A 25,822-nucleotide genomic window follows, 5' to 3' on the forward strand; every position below is an offset into this window, starting at 1 on the left:
ATTAAAATAGCAGCAATTCAAGATGCAAACTGTTTCCAGCTATTTATGAAGAGACTCCCAGATGGGCGCCAGCATCATCATCCTGGTATCCAGCCATAAAAAGGATTGCATGTCTACAAGAAATCCAAGATATAGCCCCAAGATGAGCGCCCCCTCCTAAATGCATCTCTGTACACGGAATAATAATAAAGAGATTAACAAAGCAACTCAGGACACTGCCGATAATAACATGAATGGTGCAAAAAAACATGAGGAAAGAGCCGAACAAAGGACTCAAAAGTTATTAATGTGTGTATTAAAATGAATTATTACTTTATATATTAGATTACAGCAAAAATTTTATATCCCCCATAACCTTGGAAAAACGTTCTCCTGAATTCAGAAGCTATCGTACACAATGTGCAAGAATATAACTACTATAATACTGCCCCTATGTACAAGAATATAACTACTATAATACTGCCCCTATGTACAAGAATATAACTACTATAATACTGCCCCCTATGTACAAGAATATAACTACTATAATACTGCCCCTATGTACAAGAATATAACTACTGTAATACTGCCCCCCATGTACAAGAATATAACTACTATAATACTGCCCCTATGTACAAGAATATATCTACTATAATACTGCACCCTATGTACAAGAATATAACTACTATAATACTGCTCCCTATGTACAAGAATATAACTACTATAATACTGCTCCTATGTACAAGAATATAACTACTATAATACTGCTCCTATATACAAGAATATAACTACTATAATACTGCTCCTGTGTACAAGAATATACCTACTATAATACTGCCCCTATATACAGGAATGTAACTACTATAATACTGCTCCTATGTACAAGTATATAACTACTATAATACTGCTCCTATGTACAGGAATATAACTGTTATAATACTACCCCCTATGTACAAGAATATAACTACTATAATACTGCCCCCTATCTACAAGAATATAACTACTATAATACTGCCCCCTATGTACAAGAATATAACTACTATAATACTGCTCCTATGTACAAGAATATAACTGCTATAATACTGCCCCTTATGTACAAGAATATAACTACTATAATACTGCTCCTATGTACAAGAATATAACTACAATACTGCTCCTATGTACAAGAATATAACTACTATAATACTGCTCCTATGTACAAGAATATAACTACTTTAATACTGCTCCTATAAACAAGAATATAACTGCTGTAATACTGCCCCTATGTACAAGAATATAACTACTATAATACTGCTCCTATGTACAAGAATATAACTGCTATAATACTGCTCCTATGTACAAGAATATAACTACTGCTCCTATGTACAAGAATATAACTACTATAATACTGCTCCTATGTACAGGAATATAACTACTATAATACTGCTCCTATGTACAAGAATATAACTGCTATAATACTGCCCCTTATGTACAAGAATATAACTACTATAATACTGCTCCTATGTACAAGAATATAACTACAATACTGCTCCTATGTACAAGAATATAACTACTATAATACTGCTCCTATGTACAAGAATATAACTACTTTAATACTGCTCCTATAAACAAGAATATAACTACTATAATACTGCCCCTATGTACAAGAATATAACTACTATAATACTGCTCCTATGTACAAGAATATAACTGCTATAATACTGCTCCTATGTACAAGAATATAACTACTGCTCCTATGTACAAGTATATAACTACTATAATACTGCTCCTATGTACAGGAATATAACTGCTATAATACTACCCCCTATGTACAAGAATATAACTACTATAATACTGCCCCCTATCTACAAGAATATAACTACTATAATACTGCCCCCTATGTACAAGAATATAACTACTATAATACTGCTCCTATGTACAAGAATATAACTGCTATAATACTGCCCCTTATGTACAAGAATATAACTACTATAATACTGCTCCTATGTACAAGAATATAACTACAATACTGCTCCTATGTACAAGAATATAACTACTATAATACTGCTCCTATGTACAAGAATATAACTACTTTAATACTGCTCCTATAAACAAGAATATAACTACTATAATACTGCCCCTATGTACAAGAATATAACTACTATAATACTGCTCCTATGTACAAGAATATAACTGCTATAATACTGCTCCTATGTACAAGAATATAACTACTTTAATACTGCTCCGATATACAAGAATATAACTACTATAATACTGCCCCTATGTACAAGAATATAACTGCTATAATACTGCTCCTATAAACAAGAATATAACTACTATAATACTGCCCCTATGTACAAGAATATAACTACTATAATACTGCTCCTATGTACAAGAATATAACTGCTATAATACTGCTCCTATGTACAAGAATATAACTACTTTAATACTGCTCCGATATACAAGAATATAACTACTATAATACTGCCCCTATGTACAAGAATATAACTACTTTAATACTGCTCCGATATACAAGAATATAACTACTATAATACTGCTCCGATATACAAGAATATAACTACTATAATACTGCCCCTATGTACAAGAATATAACTACTATAATACTGCCCCTATGTACAAGAATATAACTACTATAATACTGCTCCTATGTACAAGAATATAACTGCTATAATACTGCTCCTATGTACAAGAATATAACTACTTTAATACTGCTCCGATATACAAGAATATAACTACTATAATACTGCCCCTATGTACAAGAATATAACTACTATAACACTGCTCCTATGTAGGGTTATCAATAAGGAAACAACAAAAACATTAAACTTTAGGAGGGCGAAGTTTGATCAGGTGATAGAAAACCTCCAACTTATTGACTGGGACAAAGTTCTTAATCAAAGGAATACGAATAGTAAATGGGAAACCTTCAAAAGAATTCTGAATACTCAGTGCGAGAGATATATACCGTATGGGAATAAAAGGGCCAGAAATAAGAGGAAACCAATATGGTTGAACAAGAACGTAAAAGGGGCGTTAAATAGCAAAAAAGAGGCATTCAAGAGGTTAAAACAGGAAAACAGTAAGGAGGCACTAATGTGTTACAAGGAAAAAACGAGAACCTGCAAAAAACAAATAAAAATAGCGAAGGAGGAAACAGAGAGACGTATTGCTAGGGAAAGTAGATCAAATCCCAAACTGTTCTTTACGTATATAAATAGTAAAAGGATTAAATCGGATAATATTGGACCGATAAAAAGTGAGGAAGGCAAAATCATAGAAAAAGATGAGGATAAAGCTAATCTATTAAATAATTTTTTTTCGACAACTTTCACAAAGGAAATAGAACTAACAGGAGAAATGAGAAGTGACAAACTTAATCCTCCACTAAGTATGACAAATCTAACCCAAGCTGGGGTACAGAAACGCCTCAGTAACATTAAAATAAACAAATCACCAGGACCTGATGGCATACACCCACGGGTACTAAGGGAACTAAGTAATGTGATAGACAGACCGTTATATCTTATATTTAAGGACTCTGTTGAGACTGGGTCTGTGCCACTTGATTGGCGACAGGCGAATGTAGTGCCAATATTCAAAAAGGGAGCGAAAAGTGACGCCGGAAACTATCGGCCGGTGAGTCTGACGTCCGTTGTGGGCAAAATTTTTGAGAGTTTCATTAAAGAGGCGATTACGGAGCATCTTGATGCTAATAATCTTTTAACCCCGAACCAACATGGATTCATGAGGAATCGCTCCTGCCAAACAAACCTGATTGACTTCTACGAGGAGGTTAGCTCTCGAGTAGATCAGGGGGAACCAGTGGATGTCGTGTATCTCGACTTCTCAAAAGCGTTCGATAGCGTGCCACATAATAGGTTGGTATACAAAATGAGAATGATGGGGCTGGGGGAAAATGTCTGCAAGTGGGTAGCTAACTGGCTAAAGGATAGAAGGCAGAGGGTGGTTATAAATGGAATATACTCACTAGTGGGGTACCACAGGGGTCTGTACTAGGCCCAATGTTATTTAATATCTTTATTAACGACATAGTCAACGGGATAAATAGTAAAATATCAATATTTGCAGATAACACAAAGTTATGTAAAACAATTAATACAAAAGAGGACAGTGCAGACCTACAGAGGGATTTGGATAAGCTGGGTAGGTGGAGCATTAAATGGCAAATGAGGTTTAACGAGGAGAAATGTAAGGTCATACATATGGGAAGGAAAAATGGAAGTCACCAGTACTCACTGAATGGGAAATCATTGGGGAATTCAGAGATGGAGAAGGACTTGGGCATCTTGATTGATAGCAAACTAAATTGGAGTGCCCAAAGTCAGGCCGCTGCTGTAAGGGCAAACAGGGTAATGGGATGTATCAGAAGAGGTATAGCTGCAAAGGATGAGAACATTGTTCTTCCACTGTACAAAGCACTGGTCAGACCACACTTGGAATACTGTGCTCAGTTATGGGCCCCAATATATAGAAAGGATATAAATGAGCTTGAAAAGGTACAAAGGAGGGCAACAAAATTAATAAAGGGAATGGAGGGACTGCAATACCCAGAGAGGTTGGCAAAACTAGGACTATTCAGCCTGGAAAAGAGAAGGTTGAGGGGGGACATAATAAATGTGTACAAATATGTTAGGGGACAGTATAGAGATCTTGCCCGGGATTTGTTCAAAAGGAGGGATATTACGGTAACAAGAGGGCATTCACTAAGACTGGAAGAGAAAAGGTTTCAGCACCAGCATAGGAAGGGGTTCTTTACGGTAAGAGCAGTGAGAATATGGAATTCACTGAGTGAGGAGACGGTAATGTCGGATTCACTACACCAGTTCAAGCGGGGACTGGATGCATTTCTAGATACCAGGCAGATTTCAGCGTATACTTAAAAATAAAATAAAATAGTAGGTTGATACAGGGATTTATTCTGACTGCTGGTTTCAGAGTCGGGAGGGAATTTTTCCTCAGGTGAAGATTGGCTAAATCATTTGCGGTTTTTGCCCTCCTATGGATCAACTTTAGCAATTACAGAACTAACAGGTCGTACTTGATGGACGCAAGTCTTTATTCGGCTTTAAAAACTATGTTACTATGTTACAAGAATATAACTACTATAATACTGCTCCCATGTAAAAGAATATAACTACTATAATACTGCTCCTGTGTACAAGAATATACCTACTATAATACTGCCCCCTGTGTACAAGAATATATCTACTATAATACTGCTCCTATGTACAAGAATATAACTACTATAATACTGCTCCTATGTACAAGACTATAACTACTATAATACTGCTCCTATGTACAGGAATGTAACTACTATAAAACTGCTCCTATGTACAAATATATAACTATTATAATACTGCTCCTATGTACAGGAATATAACGGCTATAATACTACCCCCTATGTACAAGAATATAACTACTATAATACTGCCCCCTATCTACAAGAATATAACTACTATAATACTGCCCCCTATGTACAAGAATATAGCTACTATAATACTGCCCCTTATGTACAAGAATATAACTACTATAATACTGCTCCTATATACAAGAATATAACTACTATAATACTGCCCCTATGTACAAGAATATAACTACTATAATACTGCCCCTAGGTACAAGAATATAACTACTATAATACTGCCCCCTATATACAAGAATATAACTACTATAATACTGCTCCTGTATACAAGAATATAACTACTATAATACAGCTCCTATGAACAAGAATATAACTACTATAATACTGCCCATATGTACAAGAATATAAGTTACTATAACACTGCTCCTATGTACAAGAATATAACTACTATACTACTGCTCCTATGTACAAGAATATAACTACTTTAATACTGCTCCTATAAACAAGAATATAACTACTATAATACTGCCCCCCTATGTACAAGTATATAACTACTATAATACTGCTCCTATGTACAAGAATATAACTGCTATAATACTGCTCCTATGTACAAGAATATAACTACTATAATAACGCCTCTATGAACAAGAATGTAACTACTATAATACTGCCCCTATGTACAAGAATATAAGTACTATAACACTGCTCCTATGTACAAGAATATAACTACTATAATACTGCTCCTAAGTACAAAAATATAACTACTTTAATACTGCTCCTATAAACAAGAATATAACTACTATAACACTGCTCCTATGTACAAGAATATAACTACTATAATACTGCTCCAATGTACAAGAATATAACTGCTATAATACTGCTCCTATGTACAAGAATATAACTACTATAAAAGTGTTCCTATATACAAGAATATAACTACTATAATACTGCCCCTATGTACAAGAATATGACTACTATAATACTGCTCCTAAGTACAAGAATATAACTACTATAATACTGCTCCTATATACAAGAATATAGCTACTATAATACTGCTCCTATGTAAAAGAATATAACTACTATAATACTGCTCCTATGTAAAAGAATATAACTAATATAATACTGTCACCTATGTACAAGAATATAACTACTATAATACTGCCCCCTATGTACAAGATTATAACTACTATAATACTGTTCCTATATACAAGAATATAACTACTATAATACTACCCCCTATGTACAAGAATATAACTACTATAATACTGCTCTGCTCCTATATACAAGAATATAACTAATATAATACTGCTCCTATGTACAAGAATATAACTACTATAATACTGCTATTATGTACAAGAATATAACTACTATAATACTGCTCCTATATACAATAATATAACTACTGTAATGCTGCTCCTATGTACAAGAATATAACTACTATAATACTGCCCCCTATGTACAAGATTATAGCTACTATAATACTGTTCCTATATACAAGAATATAACTACTATAATACTGCCCCCTATGTACAAGAATATAACTACTATAATAGTGTTCCTATATACAAGAATATAACTACTATAATACTGCCCCTATGTACAAGAATATAACTACTATAATACTGCCCCCAAGTACAAGAATATAACTACTATAATACTGCTCCTGTATGCAAGAATATAACTACTATAATACTGCTCCTTTGTACAAGAATATAGCTGCTATAATACTGCCCCTTATGTACAAGAATATAACTACTATAATACTGCTCTTATGTACAAGAATATAACTACTATAATAACGCCTCTATGAACAAGAATGTCACTACTATAATAATGCCCCTATGTACAAGAATATAACTACTATAATAGTGCTCCTATGTACAAGAATATAACTACTTTAATACTACTCCTATAAACAAGAATATAACTACTATAATACTGCCCCCCTATGTACAAGTATATAACTACTATAATACTGCTCCTATGTACAAGAATATACCTACTATAATACTGCTCCCTATGTACAAGAATATAACTACTATAATACTGCTCCTATGTATAAGAATATAACTGCTATAATACTGCTCCTATGTACAAGAATATAACTACTTTAATACTGCTCCGATATACAAGAATATAACTACTATAACATTGCTTCTATGTACAAGAATATAACTACTATAATACTGCTCCTATGTACAAGAATATAACTACTATAATACTGCTCCTGTGTACAAGAATATACCTACTATAATACTGCCACCTGTGTACAAGAATATATCTATTATAATACTGCTCCTATGCACAAGAATATAACTAATATAATACTGCTCCTATGTACAAGACTATAACTACTATAATACTGCCCCTATGTACAGGAATGTAACTACTATAATACTGCTCCTATGTACAAGTATATAACTATTATAATACTGCTCCTATGTACTGGAATATAACTGCTATAATACTACCCCCTATGTACAAGAATATAACTACTATAATACTACCCCCTATCTACAAGAATATAACTACTATAACACAGCCCCCTATGTACAAGAATATAACTACTATAATTCTGCTCCTATGTACAAGAATATAACTGCTATAATACTGCCCCTTATGTACAAGAATATAAGTACTATAATACTGCTCCTATGTACAAAAATATAACTACTATAATAACGCCTCTATGAACAAGAATGTCACTACTATATTACTGCCCCTATGTACAAGAATATAAGTACTATAACACTGCTCCTATGTACAAGAATATAACTACTATAATACTGCTCCTATGTACAAGAATATAGCTGCTATAATACTGCCCCTTATGTACAAGAATATAACTACTATAATACTGCTCCTATGTACAAGAATATAACTACTATAATAACGCCTCTATGAACAAGAATGTCACTACTATAATACTGCCCCTATTTACAAGAATATAAGTACTATAACACTGCTCCTATGTACAAGAATATAACTACTATAATACTGCTCCTATGTACAAGAATATAACTACTTTAATACTACTCCTATAAACAAGAATATAACTACTATAATACTGCTCCCCTATGTACAAGTATATACCTACTATAATACTGCTCCCTATGTACAAGAATATACCTACTATAATACTGCTCCCTATGTACAAGAATATAACTATTATAATACTGCTCCTATGTACAAGAATATAACTGCTATAATACTGCTCCTATGTACAAGAATATAAATACTTTAATACTGCTCCGATATACAAGAATATAACTACTATAACACTGCTCCTATGTACAAGAATATAACTACTATAATACTGCTCCTATGTACAAGAATATAACTACTTTAATACTACTCCTATAAACAAGAATATAACTACTATAATACTGCTCCCCTATGTACAAGTATATAACTACTATAATACTGCTCCTATGTACAAGAATATACCTACTATAATACTGCTTCCTATGTACAAGAATATAACTATTATAATACTGCTCCTATGTACAAGAATATAACTGCTATAATACTGCTCCTATGTACAAGAATATAAATACTTTAATACTGCTCCTATATACAAGAATATAACTACTATAATACTGCCCCTATGTACAAGAATATAACTACTATAATACTGCTCCTATATACAAGAATATAACTACTATAATACTGCTCCTATATACAAGAATATAACTACTATAATACTGCTCCTATGTACAAGAATATAACTACTATAATACTGCTCCTATATACAATAATATAACTACTATAATGCTGCTCCTATGTACAAGAATATAACTACTATAATACTGCCCCCTATGTACAAGATTATAACTACTATAATACTGTTCCTATATACAAGAATATAACTACTATAATACTGCCCCCTATGTACAAGAATATAACTGCTATAATATTGCCCCTTATGCATAAGAATATAACTACTATAATACTGCCCCCTATGTGCAAGAATATAACTTCTATAATACTGCTCCTATGTACAAGAATATAACTACTATTATGCTGCCCCTATGTACAAGAATATAAGTACTATAATACTGCTCCTATGTACAAGAATATAACTACTATAATACTGCCCCTATGTACAAAAATATAACTACTATAATACTGCTACTGTGTACAAGAATATAGCTACTATAATACTGCCCCCTATGTACAAGAATATAACTTCTACAATACTGCCTCCTATGTACAAGAATATAACTACTATATTACTGCCTCCTATGTACAAGAATATAACTACTATAATACTGCTCCTATGTACAAGAATAAAACTGCTATAATACTGCCCCTATGTACAAAAATATAACTACTATAATACTGCCCCTATGTACAAGAATATAACTGCTATAATATTGCCCCTTATGCATAAGAATATAACTACTATAATATTGCACCTATGTACAAGAATATTACTACATAATGCTGATCTTATGTTCAAGAATATAACTACTATAATACTGCCCCCTATATGCAAGAATATAACTTCTGTAATACTGCTCCTATGTACAAGAATACAACTACTATTATACTGCCCCTATGTACAAGAATATAACTACTATAATACTGCTCCTATGTACAAGAATATAACTACTATAATACTGCCCCTATGTACAAGAATATAACTACTATAATACTGCTACTGTGTACAAGAATATAACTACTATAATACTGCCCCCTATGTACAACAATATAACTACTACTACACTGCCTCCTATGTATAAGAATATAACTACTATAATACTGCCCCCTATGTACAAGAATATAAATACTACAATACTGCCTCCTATGTACAAGAATATAACTACTGTAATACTGCCCCCTATGTACAAGAATATAACTACTATAATACTGCCCCCTATGTACAAGAATATAACTACTCTAATACTGCTCTTATTTACAAGAATATAACTACTATAATACTGCTCTTATTTACAAGAATATAACTACTATAATACTGCCCCCTTTGTACAAGAATATAACTACTACTATATTGCCTCCTATGTATAAGAATATAACTACTATAATACTGCTCCTATGTACAAGAATATAACTACTATAACACTGCCCCCTATGTACAAGAATATAGCTACTATAATACTGTCCCCTATGTTCAAGAATATAACTACTATAATACTGCTCCTATGTTCAAGAATATAACTACTATAATACGGCCCCTATGTACAAGAATATAACTACTATAATAATGCCCCCTATGTACAAGAATATAGCTACTATAATACTGCTCCTATGTTCATGAATATAACTACTATAATACTGCTCCTATGCACTGAAATATAACTACTATAATACTGCTCCTATGTACAAGAATATAACTACTATTATGCTGCCCCTATGTAAAAGAATATAACTACTATAATACTGCTCCTATGTACTGGAATATAACTACTATAATACTGCTCCTATATACAAGAATATAACTACTATAATACTGCTACTGTGTACAAGAATATAACTACTATAATACTGCCTCCTTTGTACAAGAATATAACTACTACTATACTGCCTCCTATGTATAAGAATATAACTACTATAATACTGCCTCCTATGTACAAGAATATAACTACTATAATACTGCCCCCTATGTGCAAGAATATAACTACTACAATACTGCCTCCTATGTACAAGAATATAACTACTATATTACTGCTCCTATGTACAAGAATATAACTACTACAATACTGCCCCCTATGTACAAGAATATAACTACTACAATACTGCCTCCTATGTATAAGAATATAACTACTATAATACTGCCTCCTATGTACAAGAATATAACTACTATAATACTGCCCCCTATGTACAAGAATATAACTACTATAATACTGCTCCTATATACAAGAATATAACTACTATAATACTGCCCCCTATGTACAAGTATATAAATACTATAATACTGCTCCTATATACAAGAATATAACTACTATAATACTGCTCTTATGTACAAGAATATAACTACTATAATACTGCTCCTGTTTACAAGAATATAACTACTATAATACTGCCCCTAAGTACAAGAATATAACTACTATAATACTGCTCCTATATACAAGAATAAAGGTACTATAATACTGCTCCTATGTACAAGAATATAACTACTATAATACTGCTCCTATGTACAAGAATATAACTACTATAATAGTGTTCCTCTATACAAGAATATAACTACTATATTACTGCCCCTATGTACAAGAATATAACTACTATAATACTGCCCCTAAGCACAAGAACATAACTACTATAATACTGCTCCTATATACAAGAATAAAGGTACTATAATACTGCTCCTATGTACAAGAATATAACTACTATAATACTGCTCCTATGTACAAGAATATAACTACAATAATAGTGTTCCTCTATACAAGAATATAACTACTATATTACTGCCCCTAAGTACAAGAATATAACTACAATAATACTGCTCCTATATACAAGAATATAGCTACTATAATACTGCTCCTATGTAAAAGAATATAACTACTATAATACTGCTCCTATGTTCAACAATATAACTACTATAATACTGCCCCCTATGTACAAGATTATAACTACTATAATACTGTTCCTATATACAAGAATATAACTACTATAATACTGCCCATTATGTACAAGAATATAACTACTATAATAGTGCTCCTATATACAAGAATATAACTACTATAATACTGCCCCTATGTACAAGAATATAACTACTATAATACTGCTCCTATATACAAGAATATAACTACTATAATACTGCTCCTATATACAAGAATATAACTACTATAATACTGCTCCTATGTACAAGAATATAACTACTATAATACTGCTCCTATATACAATAATATAACTACTATAATGCTGCTCCTATGTACAAGAATATAACTACTATAATACTGCCCCCTATGTACAAGATTATAACTACTCTAATATTGCTCTTATTTACAAGAATATAACTACTATAATACTGCTCTTATTTACAAGAATATAACTACTATAATACTGCCCCCTTTGTACAAGAATATAACTACTACTATATTGCCTCCTATGTATAAGAATATAACTACTATAATACTGCTCCTATGTACAAGAATATAACTACTATAACACTGCCCCCTATGTACAAGAATATAGCTACTATAATACTGTCCCCTATGTTCAAGAATATAACTACTATAATACTGCTCCTATGTTCAAGAATATAACTACTATAATACGGCCCCTATGTACAAGAATATAACTACTATAATAATGCCCCCTATGTACAAGAATATAGCTACTATAATACTGCTCCTATGTTCATGAATATAACTACTATAATACTGCTCCTATGCACTGAAATATAACTACTATAATACTGCTCCTATGTACAAGAATATAACTACTATTATGCTGCCCCTATGTAAAAGAATATAACTACTATAATACTGCTCCTATGTACTGGAATATAACTACTATAATACTGCTCCTATATACAAGAATATAACTACTATAATACTGCTACTGTGTACAAGAATATAACTACTATAATACTGCCTCCTTTGTACAAGAATATAACTACTACTATACTGCCTCCTATGTATAAGAATATAACTACTATAATACTGCCTCCTATGTACAAGAATATAACTACTATAATACTGCCCCCTATGTGCAAGAATATAACTACTACAATACTGCCTCCTATGTACAAGAATATAACTACTATATTACTGCTCCTATGTACAAGAATATAACTACTACAATACTGCCCCCTATGTACAAGAATATAACTACTACAATACTGCCTCCTATGTATAAGAATATAACTACTATAATACTGCCTCCTATGTACAAGAATATAACTACTATAATACTGCCCCCTATGTACAAGAATATAACTACTATAATACTGCTCCTATATACAAGAATATAACTACTATAATACTGCCCCCTATGTACAAGTATATAAATACTATAATACTGCTCCTATATACAAGAATATAACTACTATAATACTGCTCTTATGTACAAGAATATAACTACTATAATACTGCTCCTGTTTACAAGAATATAACTACTATAATACTGCCCCTAAGTACAAGAATATAACTACTATAATACTGCTCCTATATACAAGAATAAAGGTACTATAATACTGCTCCTATGTACAAGAATATAACTACTATAATACTGCTCCTATGTACAAGAATATAACTACTATAATAGTGTTCCTCTATACAAGAATATAACTACTATATTACTGCCCCTATGTACAAGAATATAACTACTATAATACTGCCCCTAAGCACAAGAACATAACTACTATAATACTGCTCCTATATACAAGAATAAAGGTACTATAATACTGCTCCTATGTACAAGAATATAACTACTATAATACTGCTCCTATGTACAAGAATATAACTACAATAATAGAGTTCCTCTATACAAGAATATAACTACTATATTACTGCCCCTAAGTACAAGAATATAACTACAATAATACTGCTCCTATATACAAGAATATAGCTACTATAATACTGCTCCTATGTAAAAGAATATAACTACTATAATACTGCTCCTATGTTCAACAATATAACTACTATAATACTGCCCCCTATGTACAAGATTATAACTACTATAATACTGTTCCTATATACAAGAATATAACTACTATAATACTGCCCATTATGTACAAGAATATAACTACTATAATAGTGCTCCTATATACAAGAATATAACTACTATAATACTGCCCCTATGTACAAGAATATAACTACTATAATACTGCTCCTATATACAAGAATATAACTACTATAATACTGCTCCTATATACAAGAATATAACTACTATAATACTGCTCCTATGTACAAGAATATAACTACTATAATACTGCTCCTATATACAATAATATAACTACTATAATGCTGCTCCTATGTACAAGAATATAACTACTATAATACTGCCCCCTATGTACAAGATTATAACTACTATAATACTGTTCCTATATACAAGAATATAACTACTATAATACTGCCCCCTATGTACAAGAATATAACTGCTATAATATTGCCCCTTATGCATGAGAATATAACTACTATAATACTGCCCCCTATGTGCAAGAATATAACTTCTATAATACTGCTCCTATGTACAAGAATATAACTACTATTATACTGCCCCTATGTACAAGAATATAAGTACTATAATACTGCTCCTATGTACAAGAATATAACTACTATAATACTGCCCCTATGTACAAAAATATAACTACTATAATACTGCTACTGTGTACAAGAATATAGCTACTATAATACTGCCCCCTATGTACAAGAATATAACTTCTACAATACTGCCTCCTATGTACAACAATATAACTACTATATTACTGCCTCCTATGTACAAGAATATAACTACTATAATACTGCTCCTATGTACAAGAATAAAACTGCTATAATACTGCCCCTATGTACAAGAATATAACTACTATAATACTGCTCCTATGTACAAGAATATAACTGCTATAATATTGCCCCTTATGCATAAGAATATAACTACTATAATATTGCACCTATGTACAAGAATATTACTACATAATGCTGATCTTATGTTCAAGAATATAACTAACTACTATAATACTGCCCCCTATATGCAAGAATATAACTTCTGTAATACTGCTCCTATGTACAAGAATACAACTACTATTATACTGCCCCTATGTACAAGAATATAACTACTATAATACTGCTCCTATGTACAAGAATATAACTACTATAATACTGCCCATATGTACAAAAATATAACTACTATAATACTGCTACTGTGTACAAGAATATAACTACTATAATACTGCCCCCTATGTACAACAATATAACTACTACTATACTGCCTCCTATGTATAAGAATATAACTACTATAATACTGCCCCCTATGTACAAGAATATAAATACTACAATACTGCCTCCTATGTACAAGAATATAACTACTATAATACTGCTCCTATGTACAAGACTATAACTACTATAATACTGCTCCTATGTACAAGAATAAAACTACTATAGTACTGCTCCTATGTACAAGAATATAACTACTGTAATACTGCCCCCTATGTACAAGAATATAACTACTATAATACTGCCCCCTATGTACAAGAATATAACTACTCTAATACTGCTCTTATTTACAAGAATATAACTACTATAATACTGCTCTTATTTACAAGAATATAACTACTATAATACTGCCCCCTTTGTACAAGAATATAACTACTACTATACTGCCTCCTATGCATAAGAATATAACTACTATAATACTGCTCCTATGTACAAGAATATAACTACTATAACACTGCCCCCTATGTACAAGAATATAGCTACTATAATACTGTCCCCTATGTTCAAGAATATAACTACTATAATACTGCTCCTATGGTCAAGAATATAACTACTATAATACGGCCCCTATGTACAAGAATATAACTACTATAATAATGCCCCCTATGTACAAGAATAAAACTACTATAATACTGCTCCTATGTTCATGAATATAACTACTATAATACTGCTCCTATGCACTGAAATATAACTACTATAATACTGCTCCTATGTACAAGAATATAACTACTATTATACTGCCCCTATGTAAAAGAATATAACTACTATAATACTGCTCCTATGTACTGGAATATAACTACTATAATACTGCTCCTATGTACAAGAATATAACTACTATAATACTGCCTCCTATGTACAAGAATATAACTACTATAATACTGCCCCCTATGTGCAAGAATATAACTACTACAATACTGCCTCCTATGTACAAGAATATAACTACTATAATACTGCTCCTATGTACAAGAATATAACTACTACAATACTGCCCCCTATGTACAAGAATATAACTACTACAATACTGCCTCCTATGTATAAGAATATAACTACTATAATACTGCCTCCTATGTACAAGAATATAACTACTATAATACTGCCCCCTATGTACAAGAATATAACTACTATAATACTGCTCCTATATACAAGAATATAACTACTATAATACTGCCCCCTATGTACAAGTATATAACTACTATAATACTGCTCCTATATACAAGAATATAACTACTATAATACTGCTCTTATGTACAAGAATATAACTACTATAATACTGCCCCTAAGTACAAGAATATAACTACTATAATACTGCTCCTATATACAAGAATAAAGGTACTATAATACTGCTCGTATGTACAAGAATATAACTACTATAATACTGCTCCTATGTACAATAATATAACTACTATAATAGTGTTCCTCTATACAAGAATATAACTACTATATTACTGCCCCTATGTACAAGAATATAACTACTATAATACTGCCCCTAAGCACAAGAACATAACTACTATAATACTGCTCCTATATACAAGAATAAAGGTACTATAATACTGCTCCTATGTACAAGAATATAACTACTATAATACTGCTCCTATGTACAAGAATATAACTACAATAATAGTGTTCCTCTATACAAGAATATAACTACTATATTACTGCCCCTAAGTACAAGAATATAACTACTATAATACTGCTCCTATATACAAGAATATAGCTACTATAATACTGCTCCTATGTAAAATAATATAACCACTATAATACTGCTCCTATGTTCAAGAATATAACTACTATAATACTGCCCCCTATGTACAAGATTATAACTACTATAATACTGTTCCTATATAAAAGAATATAACTACTATAATACTGCCCATTATGTACAAGAATATAACTACTATAATAGTGCTCCTATATACAAGAATATAACTACTATAATACTGCCCCTATGTACAAGAATATAACTACTATAATACTGCTCCTATATACAAGAATATAACTACTATAATACTGCTCCTATATACAAGAATATAACTACTATAATACTGCTCCTATGTACAAGAATATAACTACTATAATACTGCTCCTATATACAATAATATAACTACTATAATGCTGCTCCTATGTACAAGAATATAACTACTATAATACTGCCCCCTATGTACAAGATTATAACTACTATAATACTGTTCCTATATACAAGAATATAACTACTATAATACTGCCCCCTATGTACAAGAATATAACTGCTATAATATTGCCCCTTATGCATAAGAATATAACTACTATAATACTGCCCCCTATGTGCAAGAATATAACTTCTATAATACTGCTCCTATGTACAAGAATATAACTACTATTATACTGCCCCTATGTACAAGAATATAAGTACTATAATACTGCTCCTATGTACAAGAATATAACTACTATAATACTGCCCCTATGTACAAAAATATAACTACTATAATACTGCTACTGTGTACAAGAATATAGCTACTATAATACTGCCCCCTATGTACAAGAATATAACTTCTACAATACTGCCTCCTATGTACAAGAATATAACTACTATATTACTGCCTCCTATGTACGAGAATATAACTACTATAATACTGCTCCTATGTACAAGAATAAAACTGCTATAATACTGCCCCTATGTACAAGAATATAACTACTATAATACTGCCCCTATGTACAAGAATATAACTGCTATAATATTGCCCCTTATGCATAAGAATATAACTACTATAATATTGCACCTATGTACAAGAATATTACTACATAATGCTGATCTTATGTTCAAGAATATAACTACTATAATACTGCCCCCTATATGCAAGAATATAACTTCTATAATACTGCTCCTATGTACAAGAATACAACTACTATTATACTTCCCCTATGTACAAGAATATAACTACTATAATACTGCTCCTATGTACAAGAATATAACTACTATAATACTGCCCCTATGTACAAGAATATAACTACTATAATACTGCTACTGTGTACAAGAATATAACTACTATAATACTGCCCCCTATGTACAACAATATAACTACTACTATACTGCCTCCTATGTATAACAATATAACTACTATAATACTGCCCCCTATGTACAAGAATATAAATACTACAATACTGCCTCCTATGTACAAGAATATAACTACTATAATACTGCTCCTATGTACAAGAATATAACTACTATAATACTGCTCCTATGTACAAGAATAAAACTACTATAGTACTGCTCCTATGTACAAGAATATAACTACTGTAATACTGCCCCCTATGTACAAGAATATAACTACTATAATACTGCCCCCTATGTACAAGAATATAACTACTCTAATACTGCTCTTATTTACAAGAATATAACTACTATAATACTGCTCTTATTTACAAGAATATAACTACTATAATACTGCCCCCTTTGTACAAGAATATAACTACTACTATACTGCCTCCTATGTATAAGAATATAACTACTATAATACTGCTCCTATGTACAAGAATATAACTACTATAACACTGCCCCCTATGTACAAGAATATAGCTACTATAATACTGTCCCCTATGTTCAAGAATATAACTACTATAATACTGCTCCTATGTTCAAGAATATAACTACTATAATACGGCCCCTATGTACAAGAATATAACTACTATAATAATGCCCCCTATGTACAAGAATATAACTACTATAATACTGCTCCTATGTTCATGAATATAACTACTATAATACTGCTCCTATGAACTGAAATATAACTACTATAATACTGCTCCTATGTACAAGAATATAACTACTATTATACTGCCCCTATGTAAAAGAATATAACTACTATAATACTGCTCCTATGTACTGGAATATAACTACTATAATACTGCTCCTATATACAAGAATATAACTACTATAATACTGCTACTGTGTACAAGAATATAACTACTATAATACTTCCCCCTTTGTACAAGAATATAACTACTACTATACTGCCTCCTATGTATAAGAATATAACTACTATAATACTGCCTCCTATGTACAAGAATATAACTACTATAATACTGCCCCCTATCTGCAAGAATATAACTACTACAATACTGCCTCCTATGTATAGGAATATAACTACTATAATACTGCCTCCTATGTACAAGAATATAACTACTATAATACTGCCCCCTATGTACAAGAATATAACTACTACAATACTGCCTCCTATGTACAAGAATATAACTACTATAATACTGCTCCTATGTACAAGAATATAACTACTATAATACTGCTCCTATGTACAAGAATATAACTACTATAATACTGCCTCCTATGTACAAGAATATAACTACTATAATACTGCTCCTATGTACAAGAATATAACTACAACAATACTGCCCCCTATGTACAAGAATATAACTACTACAATACTGCCTCCTATGTATAAGAATATAACTACTATAATACTGCCTCCTATGTACAAGAATATAACTACTATAATACTGCCCCCTATGTACAAGAATATAACTACTATAATACTGCTCCTATGTACAAGAATATAACTGCTATAATACTGCTCCTATGTAAAAGAATATAACTACTGTAATACTGCCCCCTATGTACAAGAATATAACTACTATAATACTGCCCCCTATGTACAAGAATATAACTACTGTAATACTGCTCTTATTTACAAGAATATAACTACTATATACTGCTTTTTTTTACAAGAATATAACTACTTTAATACTGCTCCTATGTACAAGAATATAACTACTATAATACTGCCCTCTATGTACAAGAATATAACAGCTATAATACTGCCCCCTATGTACAAGAATATAACTACTGTAATACTGCTCTTATTTACAAGAATATAACTACTATGATACTGCTCTTATTTACAAGAATATAACTACTATAATACTGCTCCTATGTACAAGATTATAACTACTATAATACTGCCCTCTATGTACAAGAATATAACTGCTATAACACTGCCCCCTATGTACAAGAATATAACTACTATAATACTGTCCCCTGTGTACAAGAATATAACTTCTATAATACTGCTCCTATGTACAAGAATATAACTACTATAAAACTGCCTCCTATGTACAACAATATAACTACTACAATACTGCCTCCTATGTATAAGAATATAACTACTATAATACTGCCTCCTATGTTCAAGAATATAACTACTATAATACTGCCCCCTATGTACAAGAATATAACTACTACAATACTGCCTCCTATGTACAAGAATATAACTACTATAATACTGCTCCTATGTACAAGAATATAACTACTATAATACTGCTCCTATGTACAAGAAAATAACTGCTGTAATACTGCTCCTATGTACAAGAATATAGCTACTGTAATACTGCCCCCTATGTACAAGAATATAACTACTATAATACTGCCCCCTATGTACAAGAATATACCTACTGTAATACTGCTCTTATTTACAAGAATATAACTACTATAATACTGCTCTTATTTACAAGAATATAACTACTGTAATACTAAGCCCTATGTAGAAGAATATAACTACTATAATACTGCCCCTTGTGTACAAGAATATAACTACTGTAATACTGCTCCTATGTACAAGAATATAACTACTATAATACTGCCCCTATGTACAAGAATATAACTACTGTAATAACGTTCTTATTTACAAGAATATAACTACTATAATACTGCTCTTATTTTCAAGAATATAGCTACTATAATACTACCCCCTATGTACAAGAATATAACTACTATAATACTGCCCCCTATGTACAAGAATATAACTACTATAATACTGCTCCCTATATACAAGAATATAACTACTATAATACTGCCCCCTATGTACAAGAATATAACTACTATAATACTGCCCCCTATGTACAAGAATATAACTACTATAATACTGCTCCTATGTTCAAGAATATAACTACTATAATACGGCCCCTATGTAGAAGAATATAACTACTATAATACTGCTCCTATGTACAAGAGTATATCTACTATAATACGGCCCCTATGTTCAAGAATATAACTACTATAATACTGCTCCTATGTACAAGAATATAACTACTATAATACTGCTCCTATGTGCAAGAATATAACTACTATAATACTGCTCCCTATATACAAGAATATAACTACTATAATACTGCCCCCTATGTTCAAGAATATAACTACTATAATACTGCCCCTATGTACAAGAATATAACTACTATAATACTGCCCCTGTGTACCAGAATATAACTGCTATAATACTGCTCCTATGTACAAGAATATAACGACTATAATACTGCTCCTATGTACAAGAATATAACTGCTATAATACTGCTCCTATGTACAAGAATATAACTACTATAATACTGCTCCTATGTACTGGAATATAACTACTATAATACTGCCCCCTATGTACAAGAATATAACTACTATAATACTGCCCCTATGTGCAGGAATATAACTAATATAATACTGCCCCTATGTACAAGAATGTAGCTACTATAATACTGTCCCACTATGTACAAGAATATAGCTACTATAATACTGCTCCCTATGTACAAGAATATAACTACTATAATACTGCCCCTATGTACAGGAATATAACTACTAGAATACTGCCCTTTATCATGTATTGGTCACTATACACATATACAATGTCTGTATATACAGCTGGAATTAGTCACCCTAATAGGAAGGAATCTTGTTTGCTGCAGTTATATTTGATTCTGTGAGATATTTCTTACCGTACACATAGGAAATTCCCACCAGTTCGAAGATTGCAATAATTACAAGTGAATATGACGCTGCATAGTTGTCGACGAGCTGCAGCATGTAAATCCCTCCCTAGAAAAGACAAAAAGTGATGAGAAAAAGTTAATTATTAAAATGGTAATCAAATCTTATCATTATCTGCCCTGCCTCTCAGATTCCTGCTGGCTGGGATGGGTGTGCACAATGGTGTAACGACCGGGGCCGCAGCAGTTGCCGCTGCGACCAGGCCCGGCGGGTAAGGGGCCCACCGATTCCAGCCCCTACTTCAACTGGATGTGTGGACGCAAATCCAGCTGAAGTGTATTGCAGCGCATGAGCTTGCTAGGTTTGTGCACCGCATTACATGCTGCCAACCAATCAGAGGCCACTAGCAGACGTCGGCGTGCACACAACTGACGGCGCACTCCCATTGCTTGGACACTGAAGTCAGCTGCCGGCTTCAGAAGACGTCGCCTCGCGGTAAGGGAGCACAGGGAAAGTGAGTAGGAGCATTTATTTATGTTTTTCTATGCATTGAACAACGGCGGCACCGGTAGAATGGGGGGCCAAATACCAGGATGGGGAGCCATATACATGGATGGAGAACATATACCATGATGGAGACATATACCAGGATGGGGGAACATATTCCAGGATGGGGAATATATATACCACGATGGGGGGCATATACCAAAATTCGGGACATATACCAGGATGGAAGGACATATACAAGGATAAGGGACATTATACCAGGATGAGGGACATTATACTAGGATGGGGGACATTATACCAGGATGAGGGACATGATACCAGGATGGGGGACATTATACCAGGATGGGGGACATTATACCAGGATAAGGTAAATTATACCAGGATGAGGGACATGATATCAGGATGGGGGACATTATATCAGGATGAGGGACATGATACCAGGATGGGGGACATATACCAGGATGAGGGACATTATACCAGGATAAGGGACATTATACCAGGATCAGGGACATGATACCAGGATCAGGGACATGATACCAGGATGGGGGACTTCATACCAGGATGGGGGACATTATACCAGGATGAGGGACATTATACCAGGATTAGGTACATGATACTGTACCAGGATAAGGGACATTATACCAGGATGAGGGACATGATACCAGGATGAGGGACATGATACCAGGATGGAAGGACATGTACCAGGATGGAAACATATGCCAGGATGGCACAGCAAATAGCTTGTAAGCTCACACTCCCTGCTTAGGAAACCAGCCATGTCTGATGTGAGACTGCAGAAGTGGCCGGTAACCTGGGCACGAAGCAGTTAGCTATGGAATTAAAAATCGATTCATTCGTGAGACCAGAGGGGATTGTTAATAAGAGGTAAAGTGCAAAGTCGCCTGTTTTCACAATCAGTCCCTCTGATGTACAGATCTTTCTCATTGACAGATCCACTGACCTGTGTGATCATCGGGAACCCCATGATGAAGAAGCCCACACAGCACACCAGGGTGAAGAGGGGCTTGTGTGTCCGCAGATACTTGGGAAACTCATCCGCCACCGAAGTTACAATTGTTTCAATTGTTGCAAACTGAAATGAAAAATAAATACAAAATAAGGAGAAAGTGGCAAATAAACATCTCCACCGCAATGACCTCCCTGAGACCTCAGTGCCTCAATGACATCACTATCCTTCATACTAGAACGAGGGCAAAGATGGCAAAAATTGGAGCCACTAGTTGATGCTGATTGACAATCGAACGTCTCCCCCCAGTTCTAGAGATAATAGATCAACCTCACATTCTGTCCACCAGGTGGCACTTCATGACTCCATGCCATATAGCTAACACGGTACAAAAATCTATTTTTCCTGCACCATATAGTTATATTCCATGGATATCTAAACAAAGGTCCTATGTAAAGGCAGTATTAAACCAAAAAAAGCCAATAGATACACTCCCTTTAATTAAAAAAATATATATTTATTGACAATATATATCAACACAAAAGAAAACACATTACAATAATAAGCCAGATTGTACTGCAGTAAACACAGGTAAATATGCATGCAGACACTATGTCAGTCCAAATTTCTGAATGTCGCCTATTTCCTACTAATGACCTATATGGAGAAAATACATTACATTTTATACATATTATATACTTCAGATAGAAATGGGTATTACGTCTCCATCTAGTGGCCAAAAGGAGTACATACTACAACAAGTAGGTAGATTCATATAATTCCCATATCATGAAGTGCATGTGCAAAATAAAAAAGGCCACTAGAAGGAGTGTTAATTAAAAGCTAATCCCAATGATCAGATGCTCCAGTACCTCAAACAAGGGCCCGTTTCAGATGGAGCATTTTGCGAAATGTGCGTTAAAGGGCTTAGAGGTGGTAAATATGGAAATGTATTTTCTTGTCCTCTGCAATGTGTAATGTTGGCTGAATAACCTTTGCCTTCTGGTCTGATGCTTCTTGTTCCTCTACCTACCTGTTTTCATGCACTTGCACTTTATTGTTAATATACATGCTTTTTTGAGATACTGGAGCATCTGATCATTAGGATTAGCTTTTATTTAACACTCCTCGTAGTGGCCTTTTTTTATTTTGCACATGCACTTTATGATATGGGGATTATATGAATCTACCTACTTGTTGTAGCATGTACTCTTTTTGGCCACTAGATGGAGGCCTAATATTCATTTGAATCTACTTTCTTTTCTAGTTATATTCCATGTGTTACCCGTCAATGCTGCATATTTTCTTCAGACTAAGCTTATTATATATTATCATTCTTCATTTGCTCTTACCATTGTGTCCAGTCCCAAAGTTAGAAGCATAAGGAAAAATATTATTGCCCAAAATGGGGAAAGGGGCAGTCTGGTCAGGGCCTCAGGGTACACTACAAAAGCAATGCCAGGACCTGTGGGTAAAATTAGGAAACGTCAGTGCAGTTCTGTAGATGGAGCAATGTGATGTACCTTGTGGGCAGAACTAGGCTACTCATGGGCGGGGTCACAAAGACAGTGGGTGTGGCTTGCTTTGTCTTATATTTCTACTATATTCCATTATATTAGTATTATATCTCTATACATGCACTTACCTTGATCAGCAACTTTTTCAATGTTTACTTTTAGCTCGTTTGCCATGAAGCCGATGACAGAAAAAATGACGAACCCGGCAAAAATACTTGTGGCGCTGTTGGTGCAAGTGACTATCAGAGTGTCCCTGCAAGAGAGAAGAAAGTCCATAAGAGGAGCAGATAGATGGCAAGTTCATTCTTATACCCCACAGGAGTCTAGACATGGATGAGGGCAGAATGACGGGGGGATCAGTAAAAATTAATAATCTCATTTCACCACTAGGTGTCACTGTTTCTTTAATCTGGAGGTTGATAGTTCATCTTACTTTTGAACCTAATGTTTAAGAAGCTTCTACACGAGCAAGAAAATCAGTCATGAGTATAATAGATGGTATAGCTAGATTAAGAATAATAATAGATGAACCATCCCTCTATGCACCTACCGATACAAGTTATTATGGAATTTATTGTAAGATGACAACGTGATCAGCCCTCCCCAGGCCGCAGACAGGGAGAAGAAAATCTGTGTCGCTGCATCTTTCCAGACCTTCATAAAAAAGAGAAATACAATATATGATAGATATGAATTAGATGGATAGATAGCTAGATAGAGACAGTGAAATAAGTATTGAACACGTCACCAATTTTCTAAGTAAATATATTTCTAAAGGTGCTATTGCCATGAAATTCTCACCAGATGTTGGTAACAACCCATCCAATCAACACA

General features: G+C 33.0%; 1 protein-coding gene across 1 annotated transcript in view; it reads right to left on the minus strand.

Moving 5' to 3' along the window:
- SLC6A5 (solute carrier family 6 member 5) overlaps nt 1–25,822 on the minus strand; it is a 146,265-nt gene that overhangs the window by 66,742 nt on the left and 53,701 nt on the right. Inside the window, exons 9-13 of the mRNA XM_073658226.1 lie at nt 25,539–25,642; nt 25,117–25,241; nt 24,824–24,936; nt 23,466–23,597; nt 22,006–22,105 (exon numbers count right to left, since the gene is read on the minus strand). Coding sequence (XP_073514327.1) covers nt 22,006–22,105; nt 23,466–23,597; nt 24,824–24,936; nt 25,117–25,241; nt 25,539–25,642 — 574 coding nt within the window. The remainder of the gene's footprint in view (nt 1–22,005; nt 22,106–23,465; nt 23,598–24,823; nt 24,937–25,116; nt 25,242–25,538; nt 25,643–25,822) is intronic.

The sequence above is a fragment of the Phyllobates terribilis genome, unplaced genomic scaffold, assembly GCF_046119375.1.
Source record: "Phyllobates terribilis strain yellow unplaced genomic scaffold, ASM4611937v1 Scaffold_13__5_contigs__length_258822181, whole genome shotgun sequence".
In the NCBI taxonomy this organism is placed as follows: Eukaryota; Metazoa; Chordata; class Amphibia; order Anura; family Dendrobatidae; genus Phyllobates; species Phyllobates terribilis.